The sequence below is a fragment of the Galeopterus variegatus genome, unplaced genomic scaffold, assembly GCF_000696425.1.
Source record: "Galeopterus variegatus unplaced genomic scaffold, G_variegatus-3.0.2 Scaffold123, whole genome shotgun sequence".
NCBI lineage: Eukaryota > Metazoa > Chordata > Mammalia > Dermoptera > Cynocephalidae > Galeopterus > Galeopterus variegatus.
The window spans coordinates 265,468-289,159 of record NW_007726234.1 but is presented as its reverse complement, the minus strand read 5'-3'; the positions used below and the strand labels follow the sequence as shown (position 1 = coordinate 289,159).

Sequence of the window (23,692 nt, the reverse complement as noted above, 5' to 3'; positions counted from 1 at the left end):
CATAACCATTAAAACTTCTAAAGAAGAAAACTACATAGAAATAAAAAATAGGCTTGATATTTTTATGTGAAAAGAGCAGAATAGAAATAAGTACCTGATGTATGCTACTTGGGGTGAGGGATGCTGTGATGGAATACATAAGATAAAGTGCTGGGATTTTATGCTACCCTATGAATGGAGCTTTAAAACATCAGATGAAGTGAAAGAAACTAGTCATAAAAGACTACATATTGTATGATTCCATTTCTATGAAATGTCCAGAACAGGCAGATCAGTAGAGACAGAAAGTAGATGAGTGGTTGCCCAGGACTGTGCGGGGAGGAGAATGGACAGTGATTGCTAATGGGCATGGGGTTTCTTTTTAGGGTAATAAAAATGTGGAATTATGGCAATGCTGCACAATTCCGTAAATACACTAAAAACCATTGAGTTGTACATTTTAAGTGGCTGAAGTATACAGTGTAGAAATTATATCTTAATAAAACTGTTAAAAATGTTGGGTATTGGGATAAGAAGAATCTCTTTTTTTTCATTGTCTTATTACATCATCACAATCATATTTATCACTGTTGGGAAAATAGAATAATTTAATCAGGCCCCCTCACCTGCCCGTCCCATTGGGGATGGTGTGACGCATTCTTTGTGAATTGTCTGTGGGAGTGGAATTAGCGCACGTGTGCAGTGCTGTGACTTGGATGGCATCTACTCCCTCAGGCGTCCACCATGTGCAGTCATGCTCTCCAACCTACGGCTTCCAAGGACCTGTTTGCTGGTTACCTAGCTCATAGACCTGTGTCTGAGGGGTCTGGTGACCCAGCCTGGTGTGTGAGGGGTTTTTGACCCAGTCTGGACAATGGGCTTGAGGGGTATATGTGCTCCAGACCCAGCCCTGGCTTGACAATTGGCCCAGTCGGCAGGATTATGGGCAAGTAAAAGAGCCTGACAATCACATTGTATTTTCACTAAATAGTACAAAATTTATCTCATTGTATTTTCAGTAAACAATATAAAATTTGTCACTTGTAGTAAAAATCCAGCAAGGATACATCACATTCACCAATGATAATGAATATTTATTTAAAAAAAAAAAAAAAAAAAAACAGTCGATGTGTAAATCTCAAAATTGAAGTCTCAAAATGAGGTGCAATTAGGTTTCCACTAAGTGCTTGACAATTAAGCACCGCACATGGAGTACATTTTGTTTTCTGTCAGGTGCCACAGAGGTCCGCTGATGCCATCTTCTCTCTTTCCTCTTTGCTTTGTCAAGGTTGAGGCTGGAGAACAGAATTCTCATGACAGTCAGTCCTCCAGAGTGGGTGCCCAGTGGTCTCTTATCCCAAATGGGAGTTTCCCCAGATGGTCACAACAGCCCAGCTGTCATTTATTGGTTGTTTTGTCTGATATCACATGTTGGTAAATTGCCTTCATTCTTTTGCTATCCATAATCACACATCTCTGGAGTATACTAACATTTATAAAGCAAGTGTATTGCAGAGGGGCTAGCCTCCAAAGCCCTGTAGTTTCAGGTATAACCTAACCTTTAAAAATTACATATGGAAATGTTAAGTTTGCAAAAGACAGGAAAATTTCCCCAGGCTAAAGTCTCTGTTGTGGATATAGAATTGTAACACAGCAAAGTTGCTGGCTCTCAAGGACAGATGTCCTTGAGAGCAGGTTAACCTACTGGTTGATATGTTAAAAAAAAGTTGCTTTATTGTTATGTAAAAATAGTGAGGAAACTGCTGTAGGGAAACACAGTATTTGCTAAGAACAAGCTTTTGTTGGTGGATCAACTTAGCCTTTTGCAAATTGCATTACGGAATGTCACTTTGTTATTTCACTAATGTTACCAGCTTCTATTGTTAAGCTATACTTAGCCATAACTCCACTCATGTTCTTTTTCTGTAACTTTCTGGCCTGGGGAATAAATACTGAGACAGAACCCCAGTTCAGGGTTAATTTCCAAGGAGGAATGCCTCACTCTTGAGGGTTCCTGGAAATTAACCCCTTCAGGGTGTCGCACTGCTCAGAAGAGATGGGCTTTGAGTAATCCTTTTTGCATCTCTGCCACCCCGTGTGAGGCAAAGCAACACACGTCCAACTTCTTGAGCTTCTGTTTTTCATTTATAAAACAGGAACAATGATGGCACCTACCTCAAAACACTGCCATGATGATTCCACTGCTGGGACGGGAAAGTACTAGATGAGCCTAGAATGTTGCTACACTGTCAGCAAAGAAGTACTCAGATAATGGTCCAAAGGAACAGCAGCTAGCTGGAAGGAGCTCTCACTTGGTACATTTGGGACAATTTGAGCATCAAAATAAATGATGATAGTAATAGATAGTAAACCATGAGGCAAAATAGGAATATGTGCATTTATATTGATATAAATATATGAATAAATGGGAGAGAAGGGTATTCCAATTAATAAGTATAGAAGGACTAATGGAATTAGAAACAGAACTATTTGGCAGCCACCATATAATGATTGTGTCAAGGAAGAATCATCAATGGATGCTGTAACTAGTGGGTGATAATTTGATGGGAAATTAGATATTTAGTTAGTCTCAAAGTATCTCAACAAGATACTGACTGATTAGAATGGGACAAGTAGTAACTACAGTGGAGAAACCTGGCAGTACCACTTTCTAACTGATTACATTTAACACCACCAGTAACAGGGCAAAAAGATATCACGTGTCTTCTGCTGGGAGGCACTGAGATGGCCACAACATCAGGTATTTCTTTTCTTTTCTTTTTTTTTTTTAAAGATGACCGGTAAGGGGATCTTAACCCTTGACTTGGTGTTGTCAGCACCACACTCACCAAAGTGAGCCACAGGCCGGCCCCAACATCAGGTATTTCTTTTCTTTTCTTTTTTTTTTTTAAAGATGACCGGTAAGGGGATCTTAACCCTTGACTTGGTGTTGTCAGCACCACACTCACCAAAGTGAGCCACAGGCCGGCCCCAACATCAGGTATTTCTGACAGGGATGCACACCTGAATCTAATCATGAAGGAACATCAGGTCAACCCCAATTGAGGGACATCCTATAAAATGTCCTGTGTTATTCAAAAATGTCAAGGTCATGAATGACAAAAAGGATGGAGGGACTGTCTTAGTTTGAAGGAGTCTAAAGAGATATGAAGACTAAATGCGACCTGGACCCTACATCAGGAAAAACCATAAACAAATAGAACTTTAAAAAAACTAATAAAGGTCATAAGGACAACTATTGACAAAATTGGAATAAGATCTGTGGATTAGATAATAGAACTGTGCCAGTGTTAGTTTCTTGATTTTGATCATTGTACTGTGGTTGCTTTTTTAGGAAATAAACACTAAAGTATTTAGAGGTAAAATGGTAAGATGTCTGCAACTTACTCTGAAATGGTTCAGCAAAAATTTAAGCACACACACGCTTGCATATACACACGGAGAGAAAGAAAGAGGAGGAGGGGAGAGAATATGGTACAGCAAATAAGGTAAAATGTTAACATTTGGAGAATCTAGGTAAAGGTCCTGTAGGAATTCTTTGGACTACATTTGCAACTTTCTGTAAGTCTAAAGCTATGTCAAAATAAAAAGTTAAGAAATTGCCATGGGAATTAATACATGTAATAGTACAGGTAAAGCAGATAAAGTGTTTATTTTAGTACAGTGCCTGGCACGTAGGAAATACTTTCTGCTAGAGAGCTAATATTACTAATTTATCTTCCAATATAAAACCCTTGCTCTTTTCAGTTGGTCTGTCCATTGTCCATAGAACACACTGGATTCATCTCTTTCCACATCCTGATGGCTTGCGTTTCCGCTTCTGCCCAGCTTGTGCCCTGTAGTCCTCTTGGCCAGCATGAAATGTTTTCAGTTGAGTTCCAGTCCTTTACCTGAGGAACGATGCCGACAACTGCCTATACCCATCTCTCCCTTTTCTGAACTCCCACAGACCAAACTTTCAATTTCAAAGTAAACACTGCCTTATTTCCTGTCATATATGATTTTTTTTCTTCGTAAAAAGAAAATGGTGAGCTACCACTCCACACCTATTAAAATGGCCAAAATTCAGAACCCTGACAGCAAACACTGGTGGGGATGTAGAGCCACAGGAACTCTCATTCACTGCCGATGCCAATGCAAAATGGCACAGCCACTTTGGAAGACAGTCTGGTGGTTTCTTTCACAACTAAGCACCCTCTTACCATACAATACAGCAGTATGTAAATATACCCTTTGGTGTTTACCCAGAGGACTTGAAAACCCATGTCTGCACAAAACCTGCACACAGATATTTATAGCAGTTTTATTCATAATTGTCAAAACTTGAAAGCAACCAACACGTCCTTCAGTAAGTGAGTGGACAAAAAAACTGTGGTACATCAAGACAATGGAATAGTATTTGCCACTAAAAAGAAATGAGCTACCAAGTCATGGGTTGGGGGGAAAGAGAGATGAATAGGCAGAGCACAGAGGATTTTAGGGCAGTGAAACTATTCTGTGTGATACTACAGTGGTGGATACATGGTATTATACACTTGTCCAAACCCGTAGAATGTACAGTACCAGGAGTGAACCACAATATAAACTATGGTCTTTGGGTGATAATGATGTGTCAGTGTAGGTTCATTGATTGTAACAAATGCACCACTCTGAGGGGGGGATGTTGATAATGGGGGAGGCTGTGCGTGTGTGTGGGGGTGGGGGTATTGGGAATTCTCTGTACCTTCTGCTGAACTTTGTTATGAACCTAAAACTGCTATAAAAAATTAAGTGTATTTAAAAAAATGGTGTTTTCCAGCATTTCACCAGAAGAGAGTTGCTTGATTAGAAACACGTGTTGCAGGGCTGGCTGGTTAGATCAGTTGGTTAGAGCATGGTGCTGATAACACCAAGGTCTCAGGATTCGATCTCAATACTATCCGGCCACTGAAAAAAATGTGTTGCAAATTAATGAACAATATGTATATAAATAATCCATTGTGTAAGAAAAAAAATTGTGTGTATATTTAGAAAAGAGTATAGGAAAATGTACAGAGAAATTTTAGAAATGGTCAGTTCTGGGGAATGACACTGAAGGAAGAAAGGGGAGATGTTTAAAAAGTTTATTCATATATTTAAATTTTTTTTGTCTGTTTAAAACAATTTATTTTCTAAATAATGTAGGAACAGCTCTGAGTGCTTGAGATGCATCGATAAGCAAAATACTTAGAAAGATCCCTGTCCTCGTAGAGATCACATTCTAGTGGGGAAGAGAGGCAATAGACAAGTATAACACACGTATCAATTATCTAGCATGTTAAAAGATAAGTACAAAGAAAACATACAGCAGGGAAGGGAGGATCAGCTTAGTGGGAAGGACTAAGGCAGGTTTCAATATTAAATTGGGTAGTCATTTAGGAGATGACATTTGAGGTAAGATTCAAGGTCACAATGTGACTTCAAACCTTCTGAGAAGTCAACTGTCAAAGTATATGGTAAGGAAATTTCTAAAATTGGGAGAGATTGTGCAACTATTTACTTGGTGAGTAAACATCTTTTTGCCCTGACAAGATTTAGAATTATGCACAAAAATCTTTAAAAAATGAAAAATCGAGATATTAATATTTTTGAGTTTAAAGTCTGTGCATATTTATTATTTTAGGTATTGGTGCTGATAAAGAGAAGTTAGTCTGCTAGAGAAACAGGCCACCCTGTAATTCCAATTGATTTGGAATCATACCCTGCATATATATAGTATTGGAACATTTAAGAGAACTTAAATTTCGTAGCATTTTAATGTTAATTCATTAGATTCAAAAGAATTATTAAGTTTTGTTAGTCAACTGAAGTACATAGAAAAGAAATGGAATAAATCTATACAGGCTGTTTCAAGATGTTCAACTACAATTGTAAATGGGACCGAAAAGTAATCAAAAGCCCTTTAAAAGTGATCATTAAAATTTGCTAGCCTTATAAATAGAATAAGATTTATAAGCTGAACTTCAATTTGAGGAAGAACTGATTCTGTGAATGTATAACTTTAATAAGTTGAATATTACCTATTTCAATGCATTATTTTTATTTTTGCTGAAAGGCATAAAACCTGATATGTAAAGGGCCTTGAAAAAGTGATGCATTCCCATTTTTTTGTTTTCTCAGCTACGAAACAGTGTTTTCATCAGTTTTATAAATTTTAAATACCTTGCTAATGTTTATAGAAGTGATGATTGATAAAAAGATGAAGACTTCTTGGTGAGAGCCTCAAAGAAAAAAAAGACACATGTAATGGATTGAATTATGTACCCCCAAACTCACTGGAGCTTGAATTGTGTCCCCTGTGTTTTATGTATTAGAAACTTAGCCCCCACTATGACTGTTAAGATGCTGAGAAGTCCTATTATGGTGATTGAAAGGTGGAGCCTTGAAGAGGTGATTGGATTGTAAGACCATGCAGTAGAGAATGGATAAAAGTGATGGTCAGGGGCATGGTTCTGAGGACTTTTAAAGAAGAGGAGAATCTTTCTCTCTTCTCTTTGCTTCCACCATCTTGCATTGTGAGACCCGTGGGCCACTGTCACCATCACAAGATGGACTTTGGACTTCCTAGCCTCAGAAACTGTAAGCAATAAATTTCATTTATTTTTGTAAATTACCCAGTTTTAAGTATCTTGATATAAGCAACAGAAATGGACTATTACAACACACAAAACAAAATTTTAAAAACTCATGATTTGTTAATTTTCAAGGATTTTTTTTTCTACTATAAGGAAGAATCTACAACAGTGGAACTTTTAAAGGTGGGCTTTTTAAATGGCTCAGCTGACCACTCACCACAAGAACATTACTTTTCAAAACCAAAGTTAAACTGTGAGTAGTTTGTTCTGGGGACAGAAATCCCTCTTAACGACATCGTTAATAAATAGCGGGTATATAAGGAACTGTCCCTCAGGTGGGCCTCTCTAGCTGGTGGCACCCAGGTTGACCATCAGGGACAGACAGGGCTTCCTTGAGGATGGCTTGCCATCCTCTTGAGCTGGCCTCACATAAACATTTCTTTTTCAAAAGAACAAAACATTGTGTCCTATCTACTCCCTCCTACCTCCTACCCTCTTGAAATCTTTAAGGTTGAGAAAATTGTTATGAAAAAAGAAAAAACGTGTTACATCCAACTTATTCTTCCCCAAGCTGTCAAGAGAAAAATCACTGTTGTTGTAATGTGTCATCATTGCTTATTATTTTTCTGAGAACAAAAAGCAATATAACAAATAATTACATGTCATGTTTAAATTTATTTTATTTAACCATAAATAAAACGTAAATATCACAGAAATGCATATATATTCAAAATATATATATTTTTGGTGGTTGGAATCCTCAAAATATTGCATTTTCAGTGTACGCACTCGAATATGTAGCATCTCCAACCACTTTGGTAATCACGTATTACCAAATGGCATACACATAAAAACGTCTAGCTTAGTGTCTGGTATAGAGTAGGTGATCTATTCACTGCAAATCTGGATATGTCATGTAGCATTAAAAAAATCATAAAATTTTAGAGTGGGAAGACTTGGCCATTTTACAAGTGAGCAAACAAGATGTCTAATTCTTTTTATTTTGGTCCCTTTTTGAGACCGGCCGCACCGCGCTCAGCCAGTGAGCGCTGTGAGCGCACAGGTCATCCCTATATAGGATCTGAACCCGTGGCAGGAGCGCTGCTGCGCTCCCAGCGCTGCACTCTCCTGAGCGCACCATGGGCTCGGCCCTCTAATTCTTTAACTCAAAAAGTGGCAATAAGAATAACTCCTTCTCAAGATTTTTGTGATGATGAAATGAAATAATGGCCGTGGAGTACTTAGCACAAAGCCTGTGGTCAACACTCACTGAGGACTGGGTCTTATTCGTGTCCACTTGAGACTCTATTTGCCAACTTGTCATTGACCTTGCAGTAGAAAAGAAAATGAGATCATATGAACAAGGGAGAGCATAAAACCTAATTTATTTGGCAAGAATTTCATGCACTTCATAGTTACATAGGTTTTATATGAAACTCTACTAACAACCGAAACTAAAGGAAGGATGATGAGGAGGAGGAGGAGAAATCTTTCACATGTACAAATTCATCTAAAATGGTCACAGGGACTTCTCTGCGTTGCTGTGTCCCTTTCCAGCATCATATCGTGAAATCGTGTTTCACCTTTGAGATTCACTGTGCCTTGCTCAGCCTCCTTCTACTCTTCTACGATTTCCAAGGTTCTACCCAACATAATATATAAATATTCAAACTTCATGTAGGTGAGTACCCCATTCCCAGAGAGTATTTTCTAAATTTTGATGTTAATCTATTAGTAATGACTAATAATTAAAACAGTTTTTTGTTCATTAAGTTTATGTCTAAACATTATCATCTTTTCAGGAATATTGTTACAGCAAGAAATATGGATTTGAGTAGCATTGTTGTGGTAGGTGGAAAAGTGTCCTCCCAAAGTGTCCTGGATTGTCTGGGTGGACCCAGTGTAATCACAGGGGTCCCTGCAAAAGAGAGGCGGGAGGGGAAGAGACATCACCTGTACGATGGAAGCAGAGGTTGGATTTATGCGACTGTTCTAGAGCCCATGTAAGTGGCCTCTAGAAAAAGCCAAGAAACAAATTTCCCCCTAGAGCCTCCAGAAGGAACACAGCCCTGATGACACCTTTATTTATCCCAGTAGACCCATTTTGGACTTTTGACCTCCAAAACTCTTGAGATAATGAATCTGTGTTGTTGTAAACCAGCAAGTTTGTGGTGAGCAGCTACAGCAGCACTAACAAACTAATCCAATTGCCACTTTGGATTACGTTGCAAACTTTAGCTAAAGCATGTGATAATTCTCATTAGTCACCAGCTACTGCGTGGTGACCTTATGATATAGAAAATAGGATTCTTTTTTTAAAAAATGAAAGGGCCAGCACTTTTATTACTTTTGGAAGTGCAAAGAGTTGTTTAGTTCAATCTTCATGGAGTTTTATCTTTTCTTGAAACAGAGAGAAGAAATTTGTAATATAACTCCACTCTGATTTGACATGGAAGTGTTTTTCCTGTCCAAAAGTCTTTGATTAATTTTATATTTTATTGATTATATTTTCATTAGTGAAAATTATATACTACTCAGTTTTTACAGCGTGAGCATAGAGTAGCACTTCTTTTTACTGATAACTAATTATAACCAATTTCCCTAAATAGAGATAAATTTTATTGGCTTTGGTCCCTGTAGCTAGTATTAGTAATAATATGGCATCGTTAGTAAGCATATGATTGTATGCACATGATAGTTATCTTTAAAGGACATATAAAAATTAATCATTATCACACTCTAACCAATGTCATAAAATAATGTTATGGTTAACATTTTGACTTTATTACATGGACTGGTAGGCTGGAAGGGATAGGGCACTGCAAAGTCATTAGACACCTTTGTCAGCATTAGGAAAAGGCACTCTCTAGGGTAGAAGCTTTCCTGAGGATGATGGTGGACCATGACCAGCCAGGGGAGCATGGGCTAAATGTGAGCAGCTACTTGCCCCCATATTTGCACCTCCCTCGGGTGTGGTGCACCTGCACAGCCATCTGCAGAAGCCCTGGGAAGGAGTCTCAGGAGTCATTCAAGAAAGGCCATCATGGCATAGTGGGAAAATGGTGGCCTTGACATGATAAAGATTGGGGTTGAATCCTTTATCCATTACTTATTAGCAATATGGCTGAGCGAGTAACTTAAGTTCTCTAAACCTAAAATTGCTCATCTGTAAAATGAAGACAATAGTATTTGCCTTGAATAATTGTTGTCAGAATTAGGGAGAATGTATGTACAATGGCTGACCCACACAAGATGGCAGCCATTTCACATAGTACAAGTCGGTCATTTTATAAATGAGGAAATGGAAGCCTAGAAAAGGCTTGGCCTCACCTCAGGCACATTAACATGCTTCTCTTATTGACCTCTTTAGTCACTATTGAGCTTGCCTTGAAGTATTAGGTAGGAACTGAGCTTGGTGAATTTTTTTCTAGGTGTAAGAAAAATGTAACCATTTCAGTGCACTCTTGAGTGTAAGGTTTTACTTTCATTACCAGTATATACTCACAGCCCGTTCTGGTGACTTTGAAAATTAGAGACAATCTTAAAAATAAAACTCATTTCACATTTAGACTATTTTGTACTAGCAGCAGGGAACCTTTCAAGTCTGGAATTTCAGGGAAAAATGAGAGCCTATTGTAAAGCTACACGACTACGCCAGTTGTCGAGTAAGGCAAATCATAACTAAAGCCAAAATGTTTCATTATCTTCGTTATACTTAGTTTCTATTTGTATTGTCAGGGATAGGGCTCAGACCCTTCAAACCCATTGTACAGACTGGGTCACCACACCCCTCACATGCCAGGCTGGGTCACCAGACCCCTCGCATGCAGGTCCACGCTAGGTAATTGGGGAAAGATCCCAGGAGCCGTCAGCAGACGACATGAGTTCAGTCCTCAGCAATGGCAGCAGCAGCTTACAGGTCCATCAGTGGTGGTGGCCTCATGGAGGGTCCCGGGAGCCCTGGCAGCAACAGCTTGAAGCAATAGCCTGCAGCAGCAGTAGTGGCCTCCCCATGGTCCCCTGGGGGGCATTCCAGGGTGGGGGGCACTATGGATCAGAGCCACTCATCCTTTATACTTAAGTCCATAACCCAGGACACGTGGGTGCACATGCTCAATTACATTAGACAAGAACCAAGGAACACCTGGGTGCATGTGCATATTTACATCAAATACTTGGCAAGATTCTGAAAATCTGATGGGTCCTGACTATTTTTCTATATTTTTCCAACACCTATGAGTCACCATACTTACCTCCTAAGAGGCAATGGAGAGGTGTCCCCACACTACATGGGGCAGGGGACTGTGTTGAGACCAGGTAGGTCTCCTAGGCTGCCTTGGCAGGCTGGGGTGACTCTGCAGCCATGTCTGTGGTGGGTTAATGGGCAGGTGAACTGGGAGGGTGTGGCGGTCACTCAGAGGTCTGCAGCCAGTGGAATATAAGATGAGGACAAGTCTTTCGGGCAGTGGCTGGGCTCTGACCAGCGGAAAGAACATTTCATAAATTATTTCAGCCTCAGACCGTCCTAAAAGTCTGCCAGGAAAGCCAGGTGGACAGGGGACCAAAGAGCCCAGCATGTGTACCCCCCAGAACCAGCAGGAGGCCAGGGGGCCCTTCTGGGAAGTCAGGAAGTTATGTGTGTGCCTCCCACAACCCTGGAACTGCCTTTGGGAGAGAGGCAGGGACAGGGAGGGAGGTAATCTGAGGAACCAGCCATTTTGTCCCAGAGAAGTGCCCCTGGAGGGATGGTATAAATGATCAGATTGAGTTAAATTTAAACTGGGTTGGGCATTTATTTATTTACACATAAGGTGATCAAATTAATTATAGTCAAGATAAAGGAGCTACATTTTCCCTATGCATTTGAGTAATAATGCAAGTGAATTTTGTGACTCAGATATTTATTCTTCCTTCTTCCCTCTCCCTACCCCCAACCTGCTTTCCATATCGGAATCTCTTCCATAGTATCCCTCAGAGATGGTCTTTCAGACCAGACCCAATTATCTCCCATAACATTACAGTTGCTACCTGACAGATCATGGTTGGAACTTTTAAGGTGTAATAGTTGCTTCTGAAACCCTTTCCCAAGCTGTGGACTCTGTTGCAGGAAAAATGCACACACGTACAAAAGCAGACACATTGACTCTTTGAAACACATCCATCTTGATTAAAGTCAACTCTAATTCGACTCTTAGAAGCAAAACTGAATTCACTCTGTCCCCTTCTCTACAGGACAGTCTGCACATGTCTGAAGATGGTGAACAGGTCAAAGCCCGAGTTAGCTTTTTTAGTAACTACATCACAAGCTGTCGTAGCATGAATCACCCTCGGCTGCTCAAAGATGGAAATCTCTGGATGGCAGGGATTTTTGTCTGTTTGTTTACTGCACTACTCCCAGCACCTAATCGTCGAATGAATAAATGTATTAAGATCCTCAGATACTTAACATACAAACTGCTGTCCGATTCTTCCGTATTTATGTTGATGTTTTTAAAACCTGTCAGCAGGATTTGTGTTCAAAATTGATATGGTAATGACATTTCCTCTTATTTTCAAGATAGCATAGCAGTTTGTCACTATCTTTTGGATCCATCTCCTATCACGCTAACTGTCCCTTCTAGCCTTGTGCCATCTGCATCTTTGATGAGTGACATTAGTCCACTAAGTAATACTGAAGCTATGCCTAGGATGGGGATAGAGAGCTGGAAGAAACAGATGGGCTCAGCAGGGAATCATAAGCATTTAGAACAGAGAGATACCATGAAAACTTCCTGAAGTCACCAAACTAGGTGTCATTTGGAGGTAATTTGGGGGATAGGTAACTTTCTCTTGGCATGAACATAGGAGACCTGGGAAAAGATTCATCCCAGTTGGCATTATGGGAAAATGAGTTAATAGAGTTGTGCACCTGTATTAGTCAGGGTTTTCCAGAGAAACAGAGCCAATGGGTGTGCATGTGTGTGTGTGTGTGTGTGTGTTTGTGTGTGTGTGTGTGGAGAGAGAGAGACAGAGACAGAGACAGAGACAGAAAGGAGAGATTTATTTTTAGTAATTGGCTCACATGATTGTGGGGACTGGCAAGTCCAAAATCTGCAGGGTGGGCCAGAGGCAGGCTGGAGATCCAGGCAAGAGATGCAGTTTGAGTCCAGAGGCTGTCTGCTGGTGGAATTCCCTCTCCCTCAGCTGAGGTCAGTCTTTGTTCTGTTAAAGCCTTCAACTGATTGAACGAGGCCCACCCACATTACGGAGGGTCATCTGCTTGACTCAAAGTCTATGGATTTAAACATCATTCTCATCAAAAATTATCTTCACAAAAACATCTAGAATAGCATTTGACCAAATATCTGGGTGCTGTGGCCTAGCCAAGTTGACATGTAAAATTACCATCACAGTACCATTTAGGAAAACCCAACACAAAATAGCTGGGTTTCTCCAACAGGTGAATTAGAGAAGCATTCCAATGCCACTGGGTATTCTAAGCCCTCCTTATAATTTCATGCCTTGGGCCCACCCTCCTTACTGACATTCTGGAATGCTCTTCTTCAACCTTGATTCCTTCCCCACTGGAAAAAGCCTACTCATCTTTCAAAGTTCAGATCAAATGTTAACTCTGTGATACTTTCTTTAATATCACATCCCATCCCAAAGGTTTAACTCCTTCCTTGGTCCTTTACACCTGTACTATTAGAGCATTTATCACATTGTGTTGCAATTTTTGTACATTAAACAACAGATTATTAAAGTAGTTGAAAGTATAGACTCTGGTTTCAGATTCCTGGATTTAGTTCCTGATCTCAGCAAGTTACCAGCCTCTCTATGCCTTAGTGTCTTCATCTGTCAAATGGGGCTAAAATAGCACCAACCACCTGAATTTGTAGTGAGGAACTAATGAGTTAATATGTGTAAAACTCTCAGAACAGTGTTCAGCACATAGTAACCACTCAAAAAATGGTAGTTGTTTTTATTCTTGGTGTTATTGTAGCTATTTGATTCCTGTGTCATGTGGAAGATTGTTTCTGGAGGGCAGGGACATTATCATATTCCTCTTTGCACCCCCCTCCCCAATATTGTGTGGAATAGACCAGAGGTCTATAGACACTTACTGGAGCACATAGAACTTTATATTTGTAGAATGCTCTACAGTATACAAAGGCCGCCAACATCATTGTTCATTTAAACCTCTTGGCAAACTTGCAAGGTCATTATCCCCATTTTACAGATGGGAAAACTGAGTGGTAGACATCAAACGAATTGCCCAATATCACACACAGCTGGCAAATAGCAGTCTCCAACTCCAACTCTAACTCCAAGTTCATAGAAGAGAAATGCAAAGATGGTGGAGATTCCAGCAGTTTTTATTTTCTGGCCCAGGCACCACGCTTGGTCCTTTCCTTTTCTTACCGCCAAGAGCATGGCTATCATGGAGTGGGATGTCTGCAGAAAAAAATGATGTCTGCATTCTCACTGCAGAACTGATTTAGGAAAGGGTGTGAGCAGGAGAAGTCTATTAATACAAGATATCCTCGGCCGTGACCGTGGCCTCTTCGATTTTGGTCTTAATCTCAGGGAGGGGAATTTGACTGATGGCCACCAAAACCACGTTTGCGGCATGGGCCGAAGCGCTGGCCACGCAGATCCAAAACGATTCTTCATACTGTTCTTCCACCACGACAAACTGAAAGAGCTTCTCCTGAAAGTTGGCGATTCGTTCAGTCAGGTCATGGAATTTCACTGCGGCCATGAAGCTGGTGATGGCTAATGCCACGACTCCGCCTGAAACCCAAAAAGGTCACCCTCATTCATGGCTCCTTTTTGCAGTTGAAACTACTCTACGTGAGGTGGCATTTCTGCGGCATGTGTAACAGATCATTTTGGGTTTAAAAATTATTAGGGCAATACAAATTTTAATTTGCTTTTAAAAGCAGCAGATGCTCTCACAGCATGTGGGGCAAGAGGCAGGATCATGTTGGGAGAACAGAATAAACTTCATATCAGATCAACTTTGAATCTTGATCCCTCTAATTTTTCTCCCTTACCCAGTACCATCCTTTCTAGGGGATCTATCTTTGGAGAAGTTTGATCTCTAAATATCTTAGGATTTCTGTGTAGATGGTGAGGGCTATGTGGGAAGATGTAAGAAAACCATAAGGTGTGAGTTGTGTTTCACCCCAGAGCCAGACTGTTTCTCTTCTCTTTAATCATCCTCTTTTCATGCTGAAGGGTAAGGAGAGGGTATAAGGGGATAAAAGTCATAGAAGGAAAGTAAAGTGGAGAGGGGAAAATTGAGAGAATTCCAAACTCCATTTATTTTCCTATCTGTTGCTTGAAACTTTGACATTCTGGGTGTCCCCTCCTACTGCTTTGATTTTAATTTATATTTTTAAAAACACATTTATTATGCTTTGGAAAGATCATCACCTCTTCACTGAAGAAAATTTGGACCCCAGAGAAAATTATAAACACAAAAATACAAATTTACTTTTATCTTAAAAGCCAGGTATAACCTCTGAACATTTTAGTATATCTCTTTACATTTCTTTCTCTTTAATAAAATTAGTATTATGGTGCTCTTACCTTGATTTTAAATTTGCTTTTTTCCCTTCACTTGAACATTTTTTCATGTTGTTAATATTCTATTACAGCATAACTTTAAACAGATACATAATATTTTGTTATGGTGACACACTATAATTTAAGCATGACCTTACTTCTGGAAATCTAGATTACTTCTAATTTTTTCGATATTATAAAGTGCTTCAGAGGACACCATTTTATGTTTGAGGGTACTTCAAAAAGTTCATGGAAAGATTCATATTACCTTTTAATTCCGTTTTTCTACATTTTGAAGTACCCTCGTATATCTTTGTGCTCTTGTCCGGTTATTTCCTTAGCATAAATCCCTATGTGGAATTGTTCAATCAAAGGATATTCACATTTTGTGCCTTTTGACACTAAAGTTTTGTCAAAAGGCATAAAAAAAAGTTTTGCTTTTTGAAAATATACTGTATTTAAAAAAAAATACTCTCAGTAGAGTTTGAGAGTACTATCTCTCTAAGGAAGGAAATTGATGGAGATAAATATTTATATAATAAGCAGGACTGAGCACTTTTTACGTGCCAGACACTATCAGGATTCATGCAGAGATAAACAAGACAGCTATAGTCTAAATGAGGGTGAGCCAAGAACATGAATAATTCTGCAGGGCGGTTGCCATCTGCAAACATACGAAAATACATAACAATTGATTTCTTGATATTGCATTGTAACATCTGACAACCTAGTATTACCTGTTGTCATACTTTATGGTCACGCTGTATAAGGTAAGAATAATGAGGGATTGTTATAATGGTATCTTGACCATTTGGCCTGGGTTTTCTGAGACAGCCCTCATTTCATGGGATTTAAAAAATTTTCATTACAGAAAAGTAAGTAAATAAGTACATAATTAAATGAGAATTAACTTTAGTGTATCAATATACTCCCAAGTCAACACACACACACACACACACACACACACACAAACACACACACACTCATCTTTTGTTTCAGTGTTTTGCTTGGAAAATAGGTCACGATGGTCTTATATGAGACCATAATCAATGAAAAGATGAAGGGCTTAGAAGCAACTATACTCGGGTTGGAATCCCACGTCTGCTGCTCATGGCTGTGTGACCTTTTATTTGTAAACATGGGTCTAATGATACCTCCTCATAGGGAGGTTGTGAGGTTTAAATGAAATAAGGCATGTAAAATCCCAGGCCCATGCCTGGCACTTAGCAGATGATCCGTAAGTAGCATCTGGCATGAGGGCACGGTAGTGAAGGAGTCTGGGGAGGAGAGAAGAGGGAAGGTCAGACAAACCATGAGCCACGTCTACATTAACACGTCCTGGGGAACTCCCAAGACATTGGTGGCTGGAAGATTCCCCTTCTCAACCCTTAGCCTGGATGTACCAGCCTTTTTGCAGATGGCCTCTTGCTCACCCCACCCTTCTCTTCTGTCATTTATGGAGGTTCCTCAAAGCTGCAGCAGCAGGACCACCTCCTCCCTGTCCCCTCCTCTCCCTACCCCCAGCTCTCTGTCTTCTCTCTTCTCCCCTCAGCCTTCTCTTCCCTGCTGTAAGTCCTCAGCCTCATGCACTCTAACAATATGGCTCTTTATTGTGTGGACTCTGCAGCTTCTAGTGAAGAGGACATTCATGCCCATCAAGAAGGCCACAGACCCAGGGAAGTGAAGGCTGAGGCAGAGCATTTGAATTCCTTCACACCTCTGCCCACTACTTCTGCCAACTACTTGAAGCCCAGCCCAGTGATGGTGTGGAAACAAATCTCTCTCCCTAGGGGCCTTCCTTACCTGCCAGGACATTCCATAGGCAGATGCCCCCAGGGCCATTTACTGCCCGGTATGGGACCTGGATCATGTTGAGAATGGCAAAGCCCATGCTGACCAGAGCCAGAGCCAAGGCCAGGAAGAGGAGCAGCAGGATCGTCACGTGAAGGCCTGTGTTGAGCTCTTTCACCAGGTGTGGGAAGACTGAAGAGAGAAGACACAGCCAATATTTCAATGGCAGAGCCCAGCTCACTTTCATAAAGCCCAAGCTTGCTTACCATGAAGGCTGATAGTGGGGCTGAGAGCAAGGTAGCAAGTGTTGGGTTTTCAAAAAGCAGGAGACTTCCTCAGATGAATTCATGGCCCCCATAGTTGTCACTTGTCAGTTGACCTACAATCCTTTCTTTCTTGGAGCAGACACAAAATCAAAATGAGCTCTGGCCACCAATTGAAGTTGCATTGACCTCGCAGCTCCTGCATCTGATGTGAGCTCAACCAGATAGTGACTCAGCAAGGTAGACATTGTTACCCCCATGTATGAAGGACACAATTCTCATGTTATACTTACGTTGTAAAATATTAATTTGCCATAGGGATGTGGCAGAATAATTTAGTGAAATATTAACTTGTATTGTTTTCTCTATGTTTGTCACTGGTACTAACTGTGGAGATGAAAGGATATAACATAACAGAGTACTTCAAATACTGCCCAGGAAAGAGTCACTTCTCAAAAATGGCAGCTGTTGTTCTTGCTCTTATTATTTTTATCTCTGACTTGGGAAGGTCATGTGTCTCCTCAAGCCCCAGTTTCTTCATCAGTACAGTGGGGATAATACTATCTGCATATGAGTGGAGTGTAATCAACATTTACTAAGCACAGTCCTGAGCTGAGCACATGACATCTGTCATCTCATTCAATCCTCACGACAAGGATATGAAGTAGATTTAAACTCCCTTTAGCCACAGGCTTAGAACATTGAGTTCCTGTTTTGGAGCCAGCAACCCTAAACTCTATATAGGATTATAGTCCTATATACTTTACGTCACAAAGAGTTTCAAGTCATTATTTTCTTTAATTATAAATGGAGAACTTAAGCTTATGAAAGCTAAGGATGTCCTGAGCATACCCATTCCTCTGCAGCTACTCCAGATTTTCTGCTGAATACCTCTGGGTGAATCGGGGTCTCTCTTTGGAGCGCCATCATTTGGGGCCAGGACTCAAGCCTTTCCTGGTTCTCACTCCTCTGACCCTTTCCCCCTCTGGCTCCTTTGTCGGCTCACCTGTCCCCCTTAATTCACTGAAGGTGGGCGTCTCCCAACCCTGAGAACTAGAGTTTTTGTTCTGCTTGTAAGGTGTCCTTCCTACTCACAAGTTTCCACTCCACATTTGTATCCTCATTCTGATCTAACTTTCTTTCCAGTTCTTTGTTTCCATTTATTTTTATCTCCATTGGAAACTTTACTCTGGAAGATGAGCTCCTTTCCAGGAGGTTCGCCTTTGTTAGGCATCTTTCTTCCGTTTGCTACCGTTCCATCTCAGTTCCCTTTGACTCCCCCCTTCCCTTTTTTCAACCTCTCAACCCCTTTCTATTCTAAACACAGTAGCTTATGCTTGATTAGCTAATTGTTTCGTTATCCCTTTTCTTGACCATGAAATCCTTAAGACACACGACTAGCATAATAATCCCCACCAAACCTTTCAAATAGAAAATAGTCACCTGTGTAATTGGCAAAGATCAAAACATTTGCTAGTACACCATGCTGATGACAGTGTAGGGAAGAGGCACTCTCGAATCTTGTAGTGATATTAATTCATACAACCTTGTTAGAGGGCAGTCCAGTGACACCTATCAAAGCAATTTCCCCTCTAGGAATTTATGTCCCAGAAGTACTCCTACATGTGTTCAACGCTGTATATATTAGATATTCATTAACATAACAGAAGATTGGAGAAAAACTAACACGTGAATCAATAGAAGATTGATCTAATAAATTAGGGTACAACAGCACAATGTAGCTTTTAAAAAGAACTAATCATATCCACATAATGATATAAACCCATATCCAGATTTGATTTAATAAAAAATTGAAAAATAATCATATTAGGATGATGAGGGAGAGGGAATTTTGGGAATTCTGATGTGGAGAGGGTGGTAAAGTGTGTCCAATCCTCAGCTTCCATAGTAGAAAGTATATTAACTATAATTTTAAAACCCTTTATTGGCTAAGGGTGAATCACATTCCAGCTCCCATATTAATGTGCCACACCCCAAGGCTCAGGATCCCAATTAATTGAGATAGTATTTTTTCCATCTATGTCAATATTTAGAAGTTCAAATCTTCCCTCAGGAGTTTTAATGCATCAGTTCTTTCCAGTTATTTTATTTTATTTTTTTTTGTCTTTTTTCGTGTCCGGCAACGGGATCGCAACCCTCGGTGTTGCTCCCGCGCCTTGCTCAGCCAGTGAGCGGGAACTGGTCTGTATGTGGGATCTGAACCCTCGGCGGGAGCGCCACCACGCTCCCAAGCGGCGCACTGTAGCAGTGTGCCACCGGGCCGGCCCCTTTCCAGTTATTTTTTGAGGGGTGGCCCCACATTTGCTCCTGTCACACAGTGCTGCCTCACTTGCCTTTCATATTGGTATCCAGTTTCCAAGAGTTTTAGGTGTTCCAGACTTAAGAATTAAATTTAAGTGTCCAGCTTGAAATCCATGACCATAAAATCTTTTGATTCATGGCCATAAATGACAACAGCTACCAATATCGGGTGCAAACCATGTGCCAGGTGCTTTAAACACATTCTTTTTTTTTTTTTGTCTTTTTCCATGTCCGGCAACGGATCGCAACCCTCAGTGTTGCCCCCGTACCGGACCGGGACCGGCAACGGGATCGCAACCCCCGGTGTTGCCCCCGCGCCTCACTCAGCCAGTGAGCGGGAACCGGTCTGTATGTGGGATCCGAACCCTCGGCGGGAGCGCCTCCGCGCTTCTCAAGCGGCGCACTATAGCAGTGCGCCACCGGGCCGGCCCTAAACACATTCTTTTACTGCTCACCTCTCTCACTCTTCCAAATGAGGAAACTGAGGCTCAGAGAAGTTAAATAGCTCAGCCAAGGTCATATAGCCAGAAAGTGCTGCCTTAACCTCTCTGCTACAGGGCCTATATTAGAAAAATCAGAAAACTTAGATAAGTAAAGGTTTAAAATTCTGATCATGGTATAGCTTGAATTCTAGAGGTCTTATTTTGAATTTGAATAAGTATTCTTATTTTGTACACATTAGACCTACCTCACTTGAATACCAGGATCGATTAACCATTCTATCAGCATCTAAAATTATTAGATAATTTATTTTCTCCTTATCCCAGAGAAGCCTGACAGTCCCTTTTGCCCAGCAAGGCAAATAAGAAAAGCATGACATTTAAAGTCAAACTCAGGTCCTGGCCATTGGTGGGATACCTGTTGGGGGAAGTAGAGAGGGAACCAGAGAACTGAAAACTGCAAAGCACCTACTATGTTAGGAGATTTTACAGAAATTATTTCATGTATTTATTTCTCTGATCCCCAATTTCCTCATCAGTAAAGTAGGCATAAAATCTCACTTCTAGCATAAGAAGGATTGAAGGAAATGAACTACAAGTGAGCAGCTTGAGATACACGTGTCGTGTGCCTAGCACACACTGACTACACCAGGTGATGAGCTTCTTCAAGGCAGGCACTAGTCTGTTTTGTTCCTCCCTGTTTTCCTAACAGTGGAAAACTCAGTAATGCAGTCGACTGTGTGGACACTCCTAAGTTGAAATATTTGTCTCTTTCCTTCTCCTGCCATCTGAACAGCCGGGGTTGACTTATTTCTATTTCATAAGGTCTGGGTATAAAAAAGAACCTTAATCATTTGTGATGAATAGTTTCTTTGTTTTTTCCCCATGATTTGTGTGGGAATTGATTCGCTTGTGTGATTCTATGGGAGACCTCTGTGCTGGTGAGAAAAGAGACTGTCTGTAACTGAGACCCAATAAAAACTCCTGACTCCACAGTTTACAAAGCACTTTTGCATGCCCATCTCTTCTGCACACGGCCCTGTAAGCAGGAATTTCTTTTCTACACATCAACAGTAAGTGGCAGAAGTAGGGGCTCTGATATACCCTGTGGCTAGCTGTCTCTTGGTTACATTGTGCTGGAATTAAGAGCTCTCCATCAGAAAGAGACCAGATTGGCACTAGAGAACATTATAATACATGCACTGTCCCTGAACTGCAGCAGTGCCCAGTCAGCCAAACACAGCACAAAGGGCCCCAGGCTCCCTGTGAAAGCTTTCAAAGAGAATCCCATGCAAGTACCTTGAATGGATGTCTACGCATCCTCCTCTGGGTTAAACCTGGGGCAGCAGGAAACAAAACTTTCTCAAATACTACCCTACTCAGGCTAATAATAAAATGTTCTCGATGCACCCACCTCACATGGTTTTGATGCTTCAGAGACCAGACATGTTAGATGAACCCAGGGGGATATTTCCTCTGGGTGTCCTTCTGAGAAGAAGAAGGAGGGAAGGGGACATTTACTGAGTTCCTCCAATGAGCAAACAGAAAGTAGTCATTTGCTTGTAGCTTCCGACTAGAGGCAGTTTAAATTTCTGTGAGCTGGGAATGACCTTAGGTTAACATGGGTACATGACCATTTAATCATCACACCCCACACAAATTTCACCAGTTGCCCCAGTGACATCCTTTACTGCAAAGGGACCCAGTTTAGAATCAAGTACTGCATGTAGTTGTCATGGTCCCCTTTTAACATTTCATTTATTTTTATTTCTTTATGTGTTTTCAACATTTGTTATGTTTTTAATGGAGCTATATTTCCATTATCCAGGGTCCAATTTAATTGCTGGGTAAATAAACATGCCCAGAGATTTTTTTCTTGAGTATACATAACAAATATATATATTTTTCATGTATACACAGTACTTCAAAAAGTTTGTGGAAAAATAGAATTACAAGATAGTATAATTTTTTCCATGACATTTTTGAAGTACACTCATATAAATGATGACAATTTGTATTATATTTTTCAACGGTTCCAGCTTTCTGTATTTATACATTTAGTAAGATACTTACCCTGGCCAGGTTTCTAAACACTACTAACAATTCTGAAATATAGAAATCAAGTAATGAATACAATTCCTTGTCTCCTTGTATTAGCATGGTGTTGATTAATTATGGCTTCATGTGATCTAATGGCTTGATTCTGAAGGCTTGCAGAATATTGCCTGTTTTATTTGGGTTTTTCCTTCCTGGAAGACCCTTCCTAAGCAGGACTTGGATTCCTGCCTCCCTGCGTTTGCAGGGACTGCTCTATTTACATCCTGAGCAGTTCTGAAATGACACTGAAAGTGGGCCGGTGTCTGTGCCTTCACCAAGAGTAGTCAAGTGCCTTGCCCGAGGTCTCCCCATCAGTAAACATCTGAGTTGGGCTTCGAACCCGGGTAGTCTGATTCCAGAACACAGGTGCGGAGTCACTTTGTTTTTTCTCAGACTGTGAAGCTTCTACATAAAGAGACGTGGAAACAGTTGCCATGTTTCACGAAGGTTCCTTTCTGCAGGCGGTCTACACCTATGTGCTGCTATGGTTGAGAATACTTGAGTCACATGGCATGGCTTTGGAGTCTGGCTCTGCTTTTTCCTGGCTGGGTGACCTCAGGCAAGTTATATAACTTTCAAAGCCTCTGTGAATGCCTCTGCAAAGTGGGAACATCAATAATTCTAGAAGTTTATTGAAAGGTTTAAAAGAGACAAATGGTATGGAGTGCTTAGTAGAATATCTGACACGTGAGCCCTCAATATTTTAATCGTTACTATTAATAGAGGTAAAGTACAAAAATATACAGATCTCTATTTCTCATGTTTCTGTATGCCTCTAGAGAAAAAGAGAGAAAGAGAGAAAGAGAAAGAGAAAGAGAGAGAGAGAGAGAAACAAACAAACAAACAAATAAATAAATAGTCTCTTTTTAGTGCCCTGAGCTCACTGTGGGCTTTGACATTATGCCCTAGACAGAGGCAGCAGTCAAATTCTACATTTAGACATAAGCACCCTTACAAATTTTAAGAAATAAAGGTCAAAAGCAGCTTTCGTGCCCCCAACATACTCACTTGTGAATCGGGACTGGCGGCCCCCGAGCCCGCACTGCCGCACCTTACGCCCTCGGAAGAGCCCATAGTAAATGTCCCCAATGAATTTGACCAGCTCTGGATCCGTGGCATTGACCAGATCCACTCCAGTCTGACAGAGGATCTTCCCACTCAGCCAGTGGGGCACTGCCAGGGCAACGATGATCAGCATGAAGGAGGAGAAACTGAGTAAAGATGCCAGCCCGTACCACGCCTTTTTGAACCACCCAGGCATGCTAGTGGGTGCAGGTCATCCCCAAGGTCTCTGAGCAACAGCAGGGGGCCTTGACATCTTCCAGACATTCGGCAATGCCCTGCTGCAAGTTCAGCTCTTCCAAACACACTATTTCAGGCTTCCAAGTCCATCCCCTCTTCCTCTCTCAGTGCCTGCCTCCACAGCCCGTGTTTACTGTGATCACATCCAGAAGCCTCTGCAGAGACAATCTTCACCTGACTCTGTGCAGCGGAGTGTGTTACTGAAGGAAGTAACAGATACCGCCCGCTAGACTAATGTTTCAGCAGAGGGTTTAATTGTTCCTCATTTCAAGTATTTAAATAACCCTGGCGTGGACCTCATAATGTTGAGAGAATTATTAACAGGAAAAACCAG

General features: G+C 40.8%; 1 protein-coding gene across 1 annotated transcript; it reads right to left on the bottom strand.

The window, feature by feature from the left end:
- Window positions 1–14,078: 14,078 nt before the first annotated feature.
- On the bottom strand, window positions 14,079–23,419 carry CLRN2 (clarin 2). The gene is made up of 3 exons (XM_008588207.1): window positions 23,065–23,419; window positions 16,947–17,126; window positions 14,079–14,366 (listed from the first exon to the last, which is right to left on the bottom strand). Exons 1-3 carry the CDS (start codon window positions 23,315–23,317, stop codon window positions 14,101–14,103), a joined length of 699 nt encoding a protein of 232 aa, XP_008586429.1. The 5' UTR covers window positions 23,318–23,419; the 3' UTR covers window positions 14,079–14,100.
- Between the last annotated feature and the right edge of the window lie 273 nt (window positions 23,420–23,692).

Excerpts from the sequence above, each read along its gene's own strand:
- CLRN2 (XM_008588207.1), bottom strand. The coding sequence starts at position 23,317 with ATGCCTGGGTGGTTCAAAAAGGCGTGGTACGGGCTGGCATCTTTACTC. Across the intron at positions 17,127-23,064 it reads CCGCCAGTCCCGATTCACAA|TCTTCCCACACCTGGTGAAA; the intron begins GTGAGTATGTTG and ends TTCTCTCTTCAG. Across the intron at positions 14,367-16,946 it reads CCTATGGAATGTCCTGGCAG|GCGGAGTCGTGGCATTAGCC; the intron begins GTAAGGAAGGCC and ends TTTGGGTTTCAG.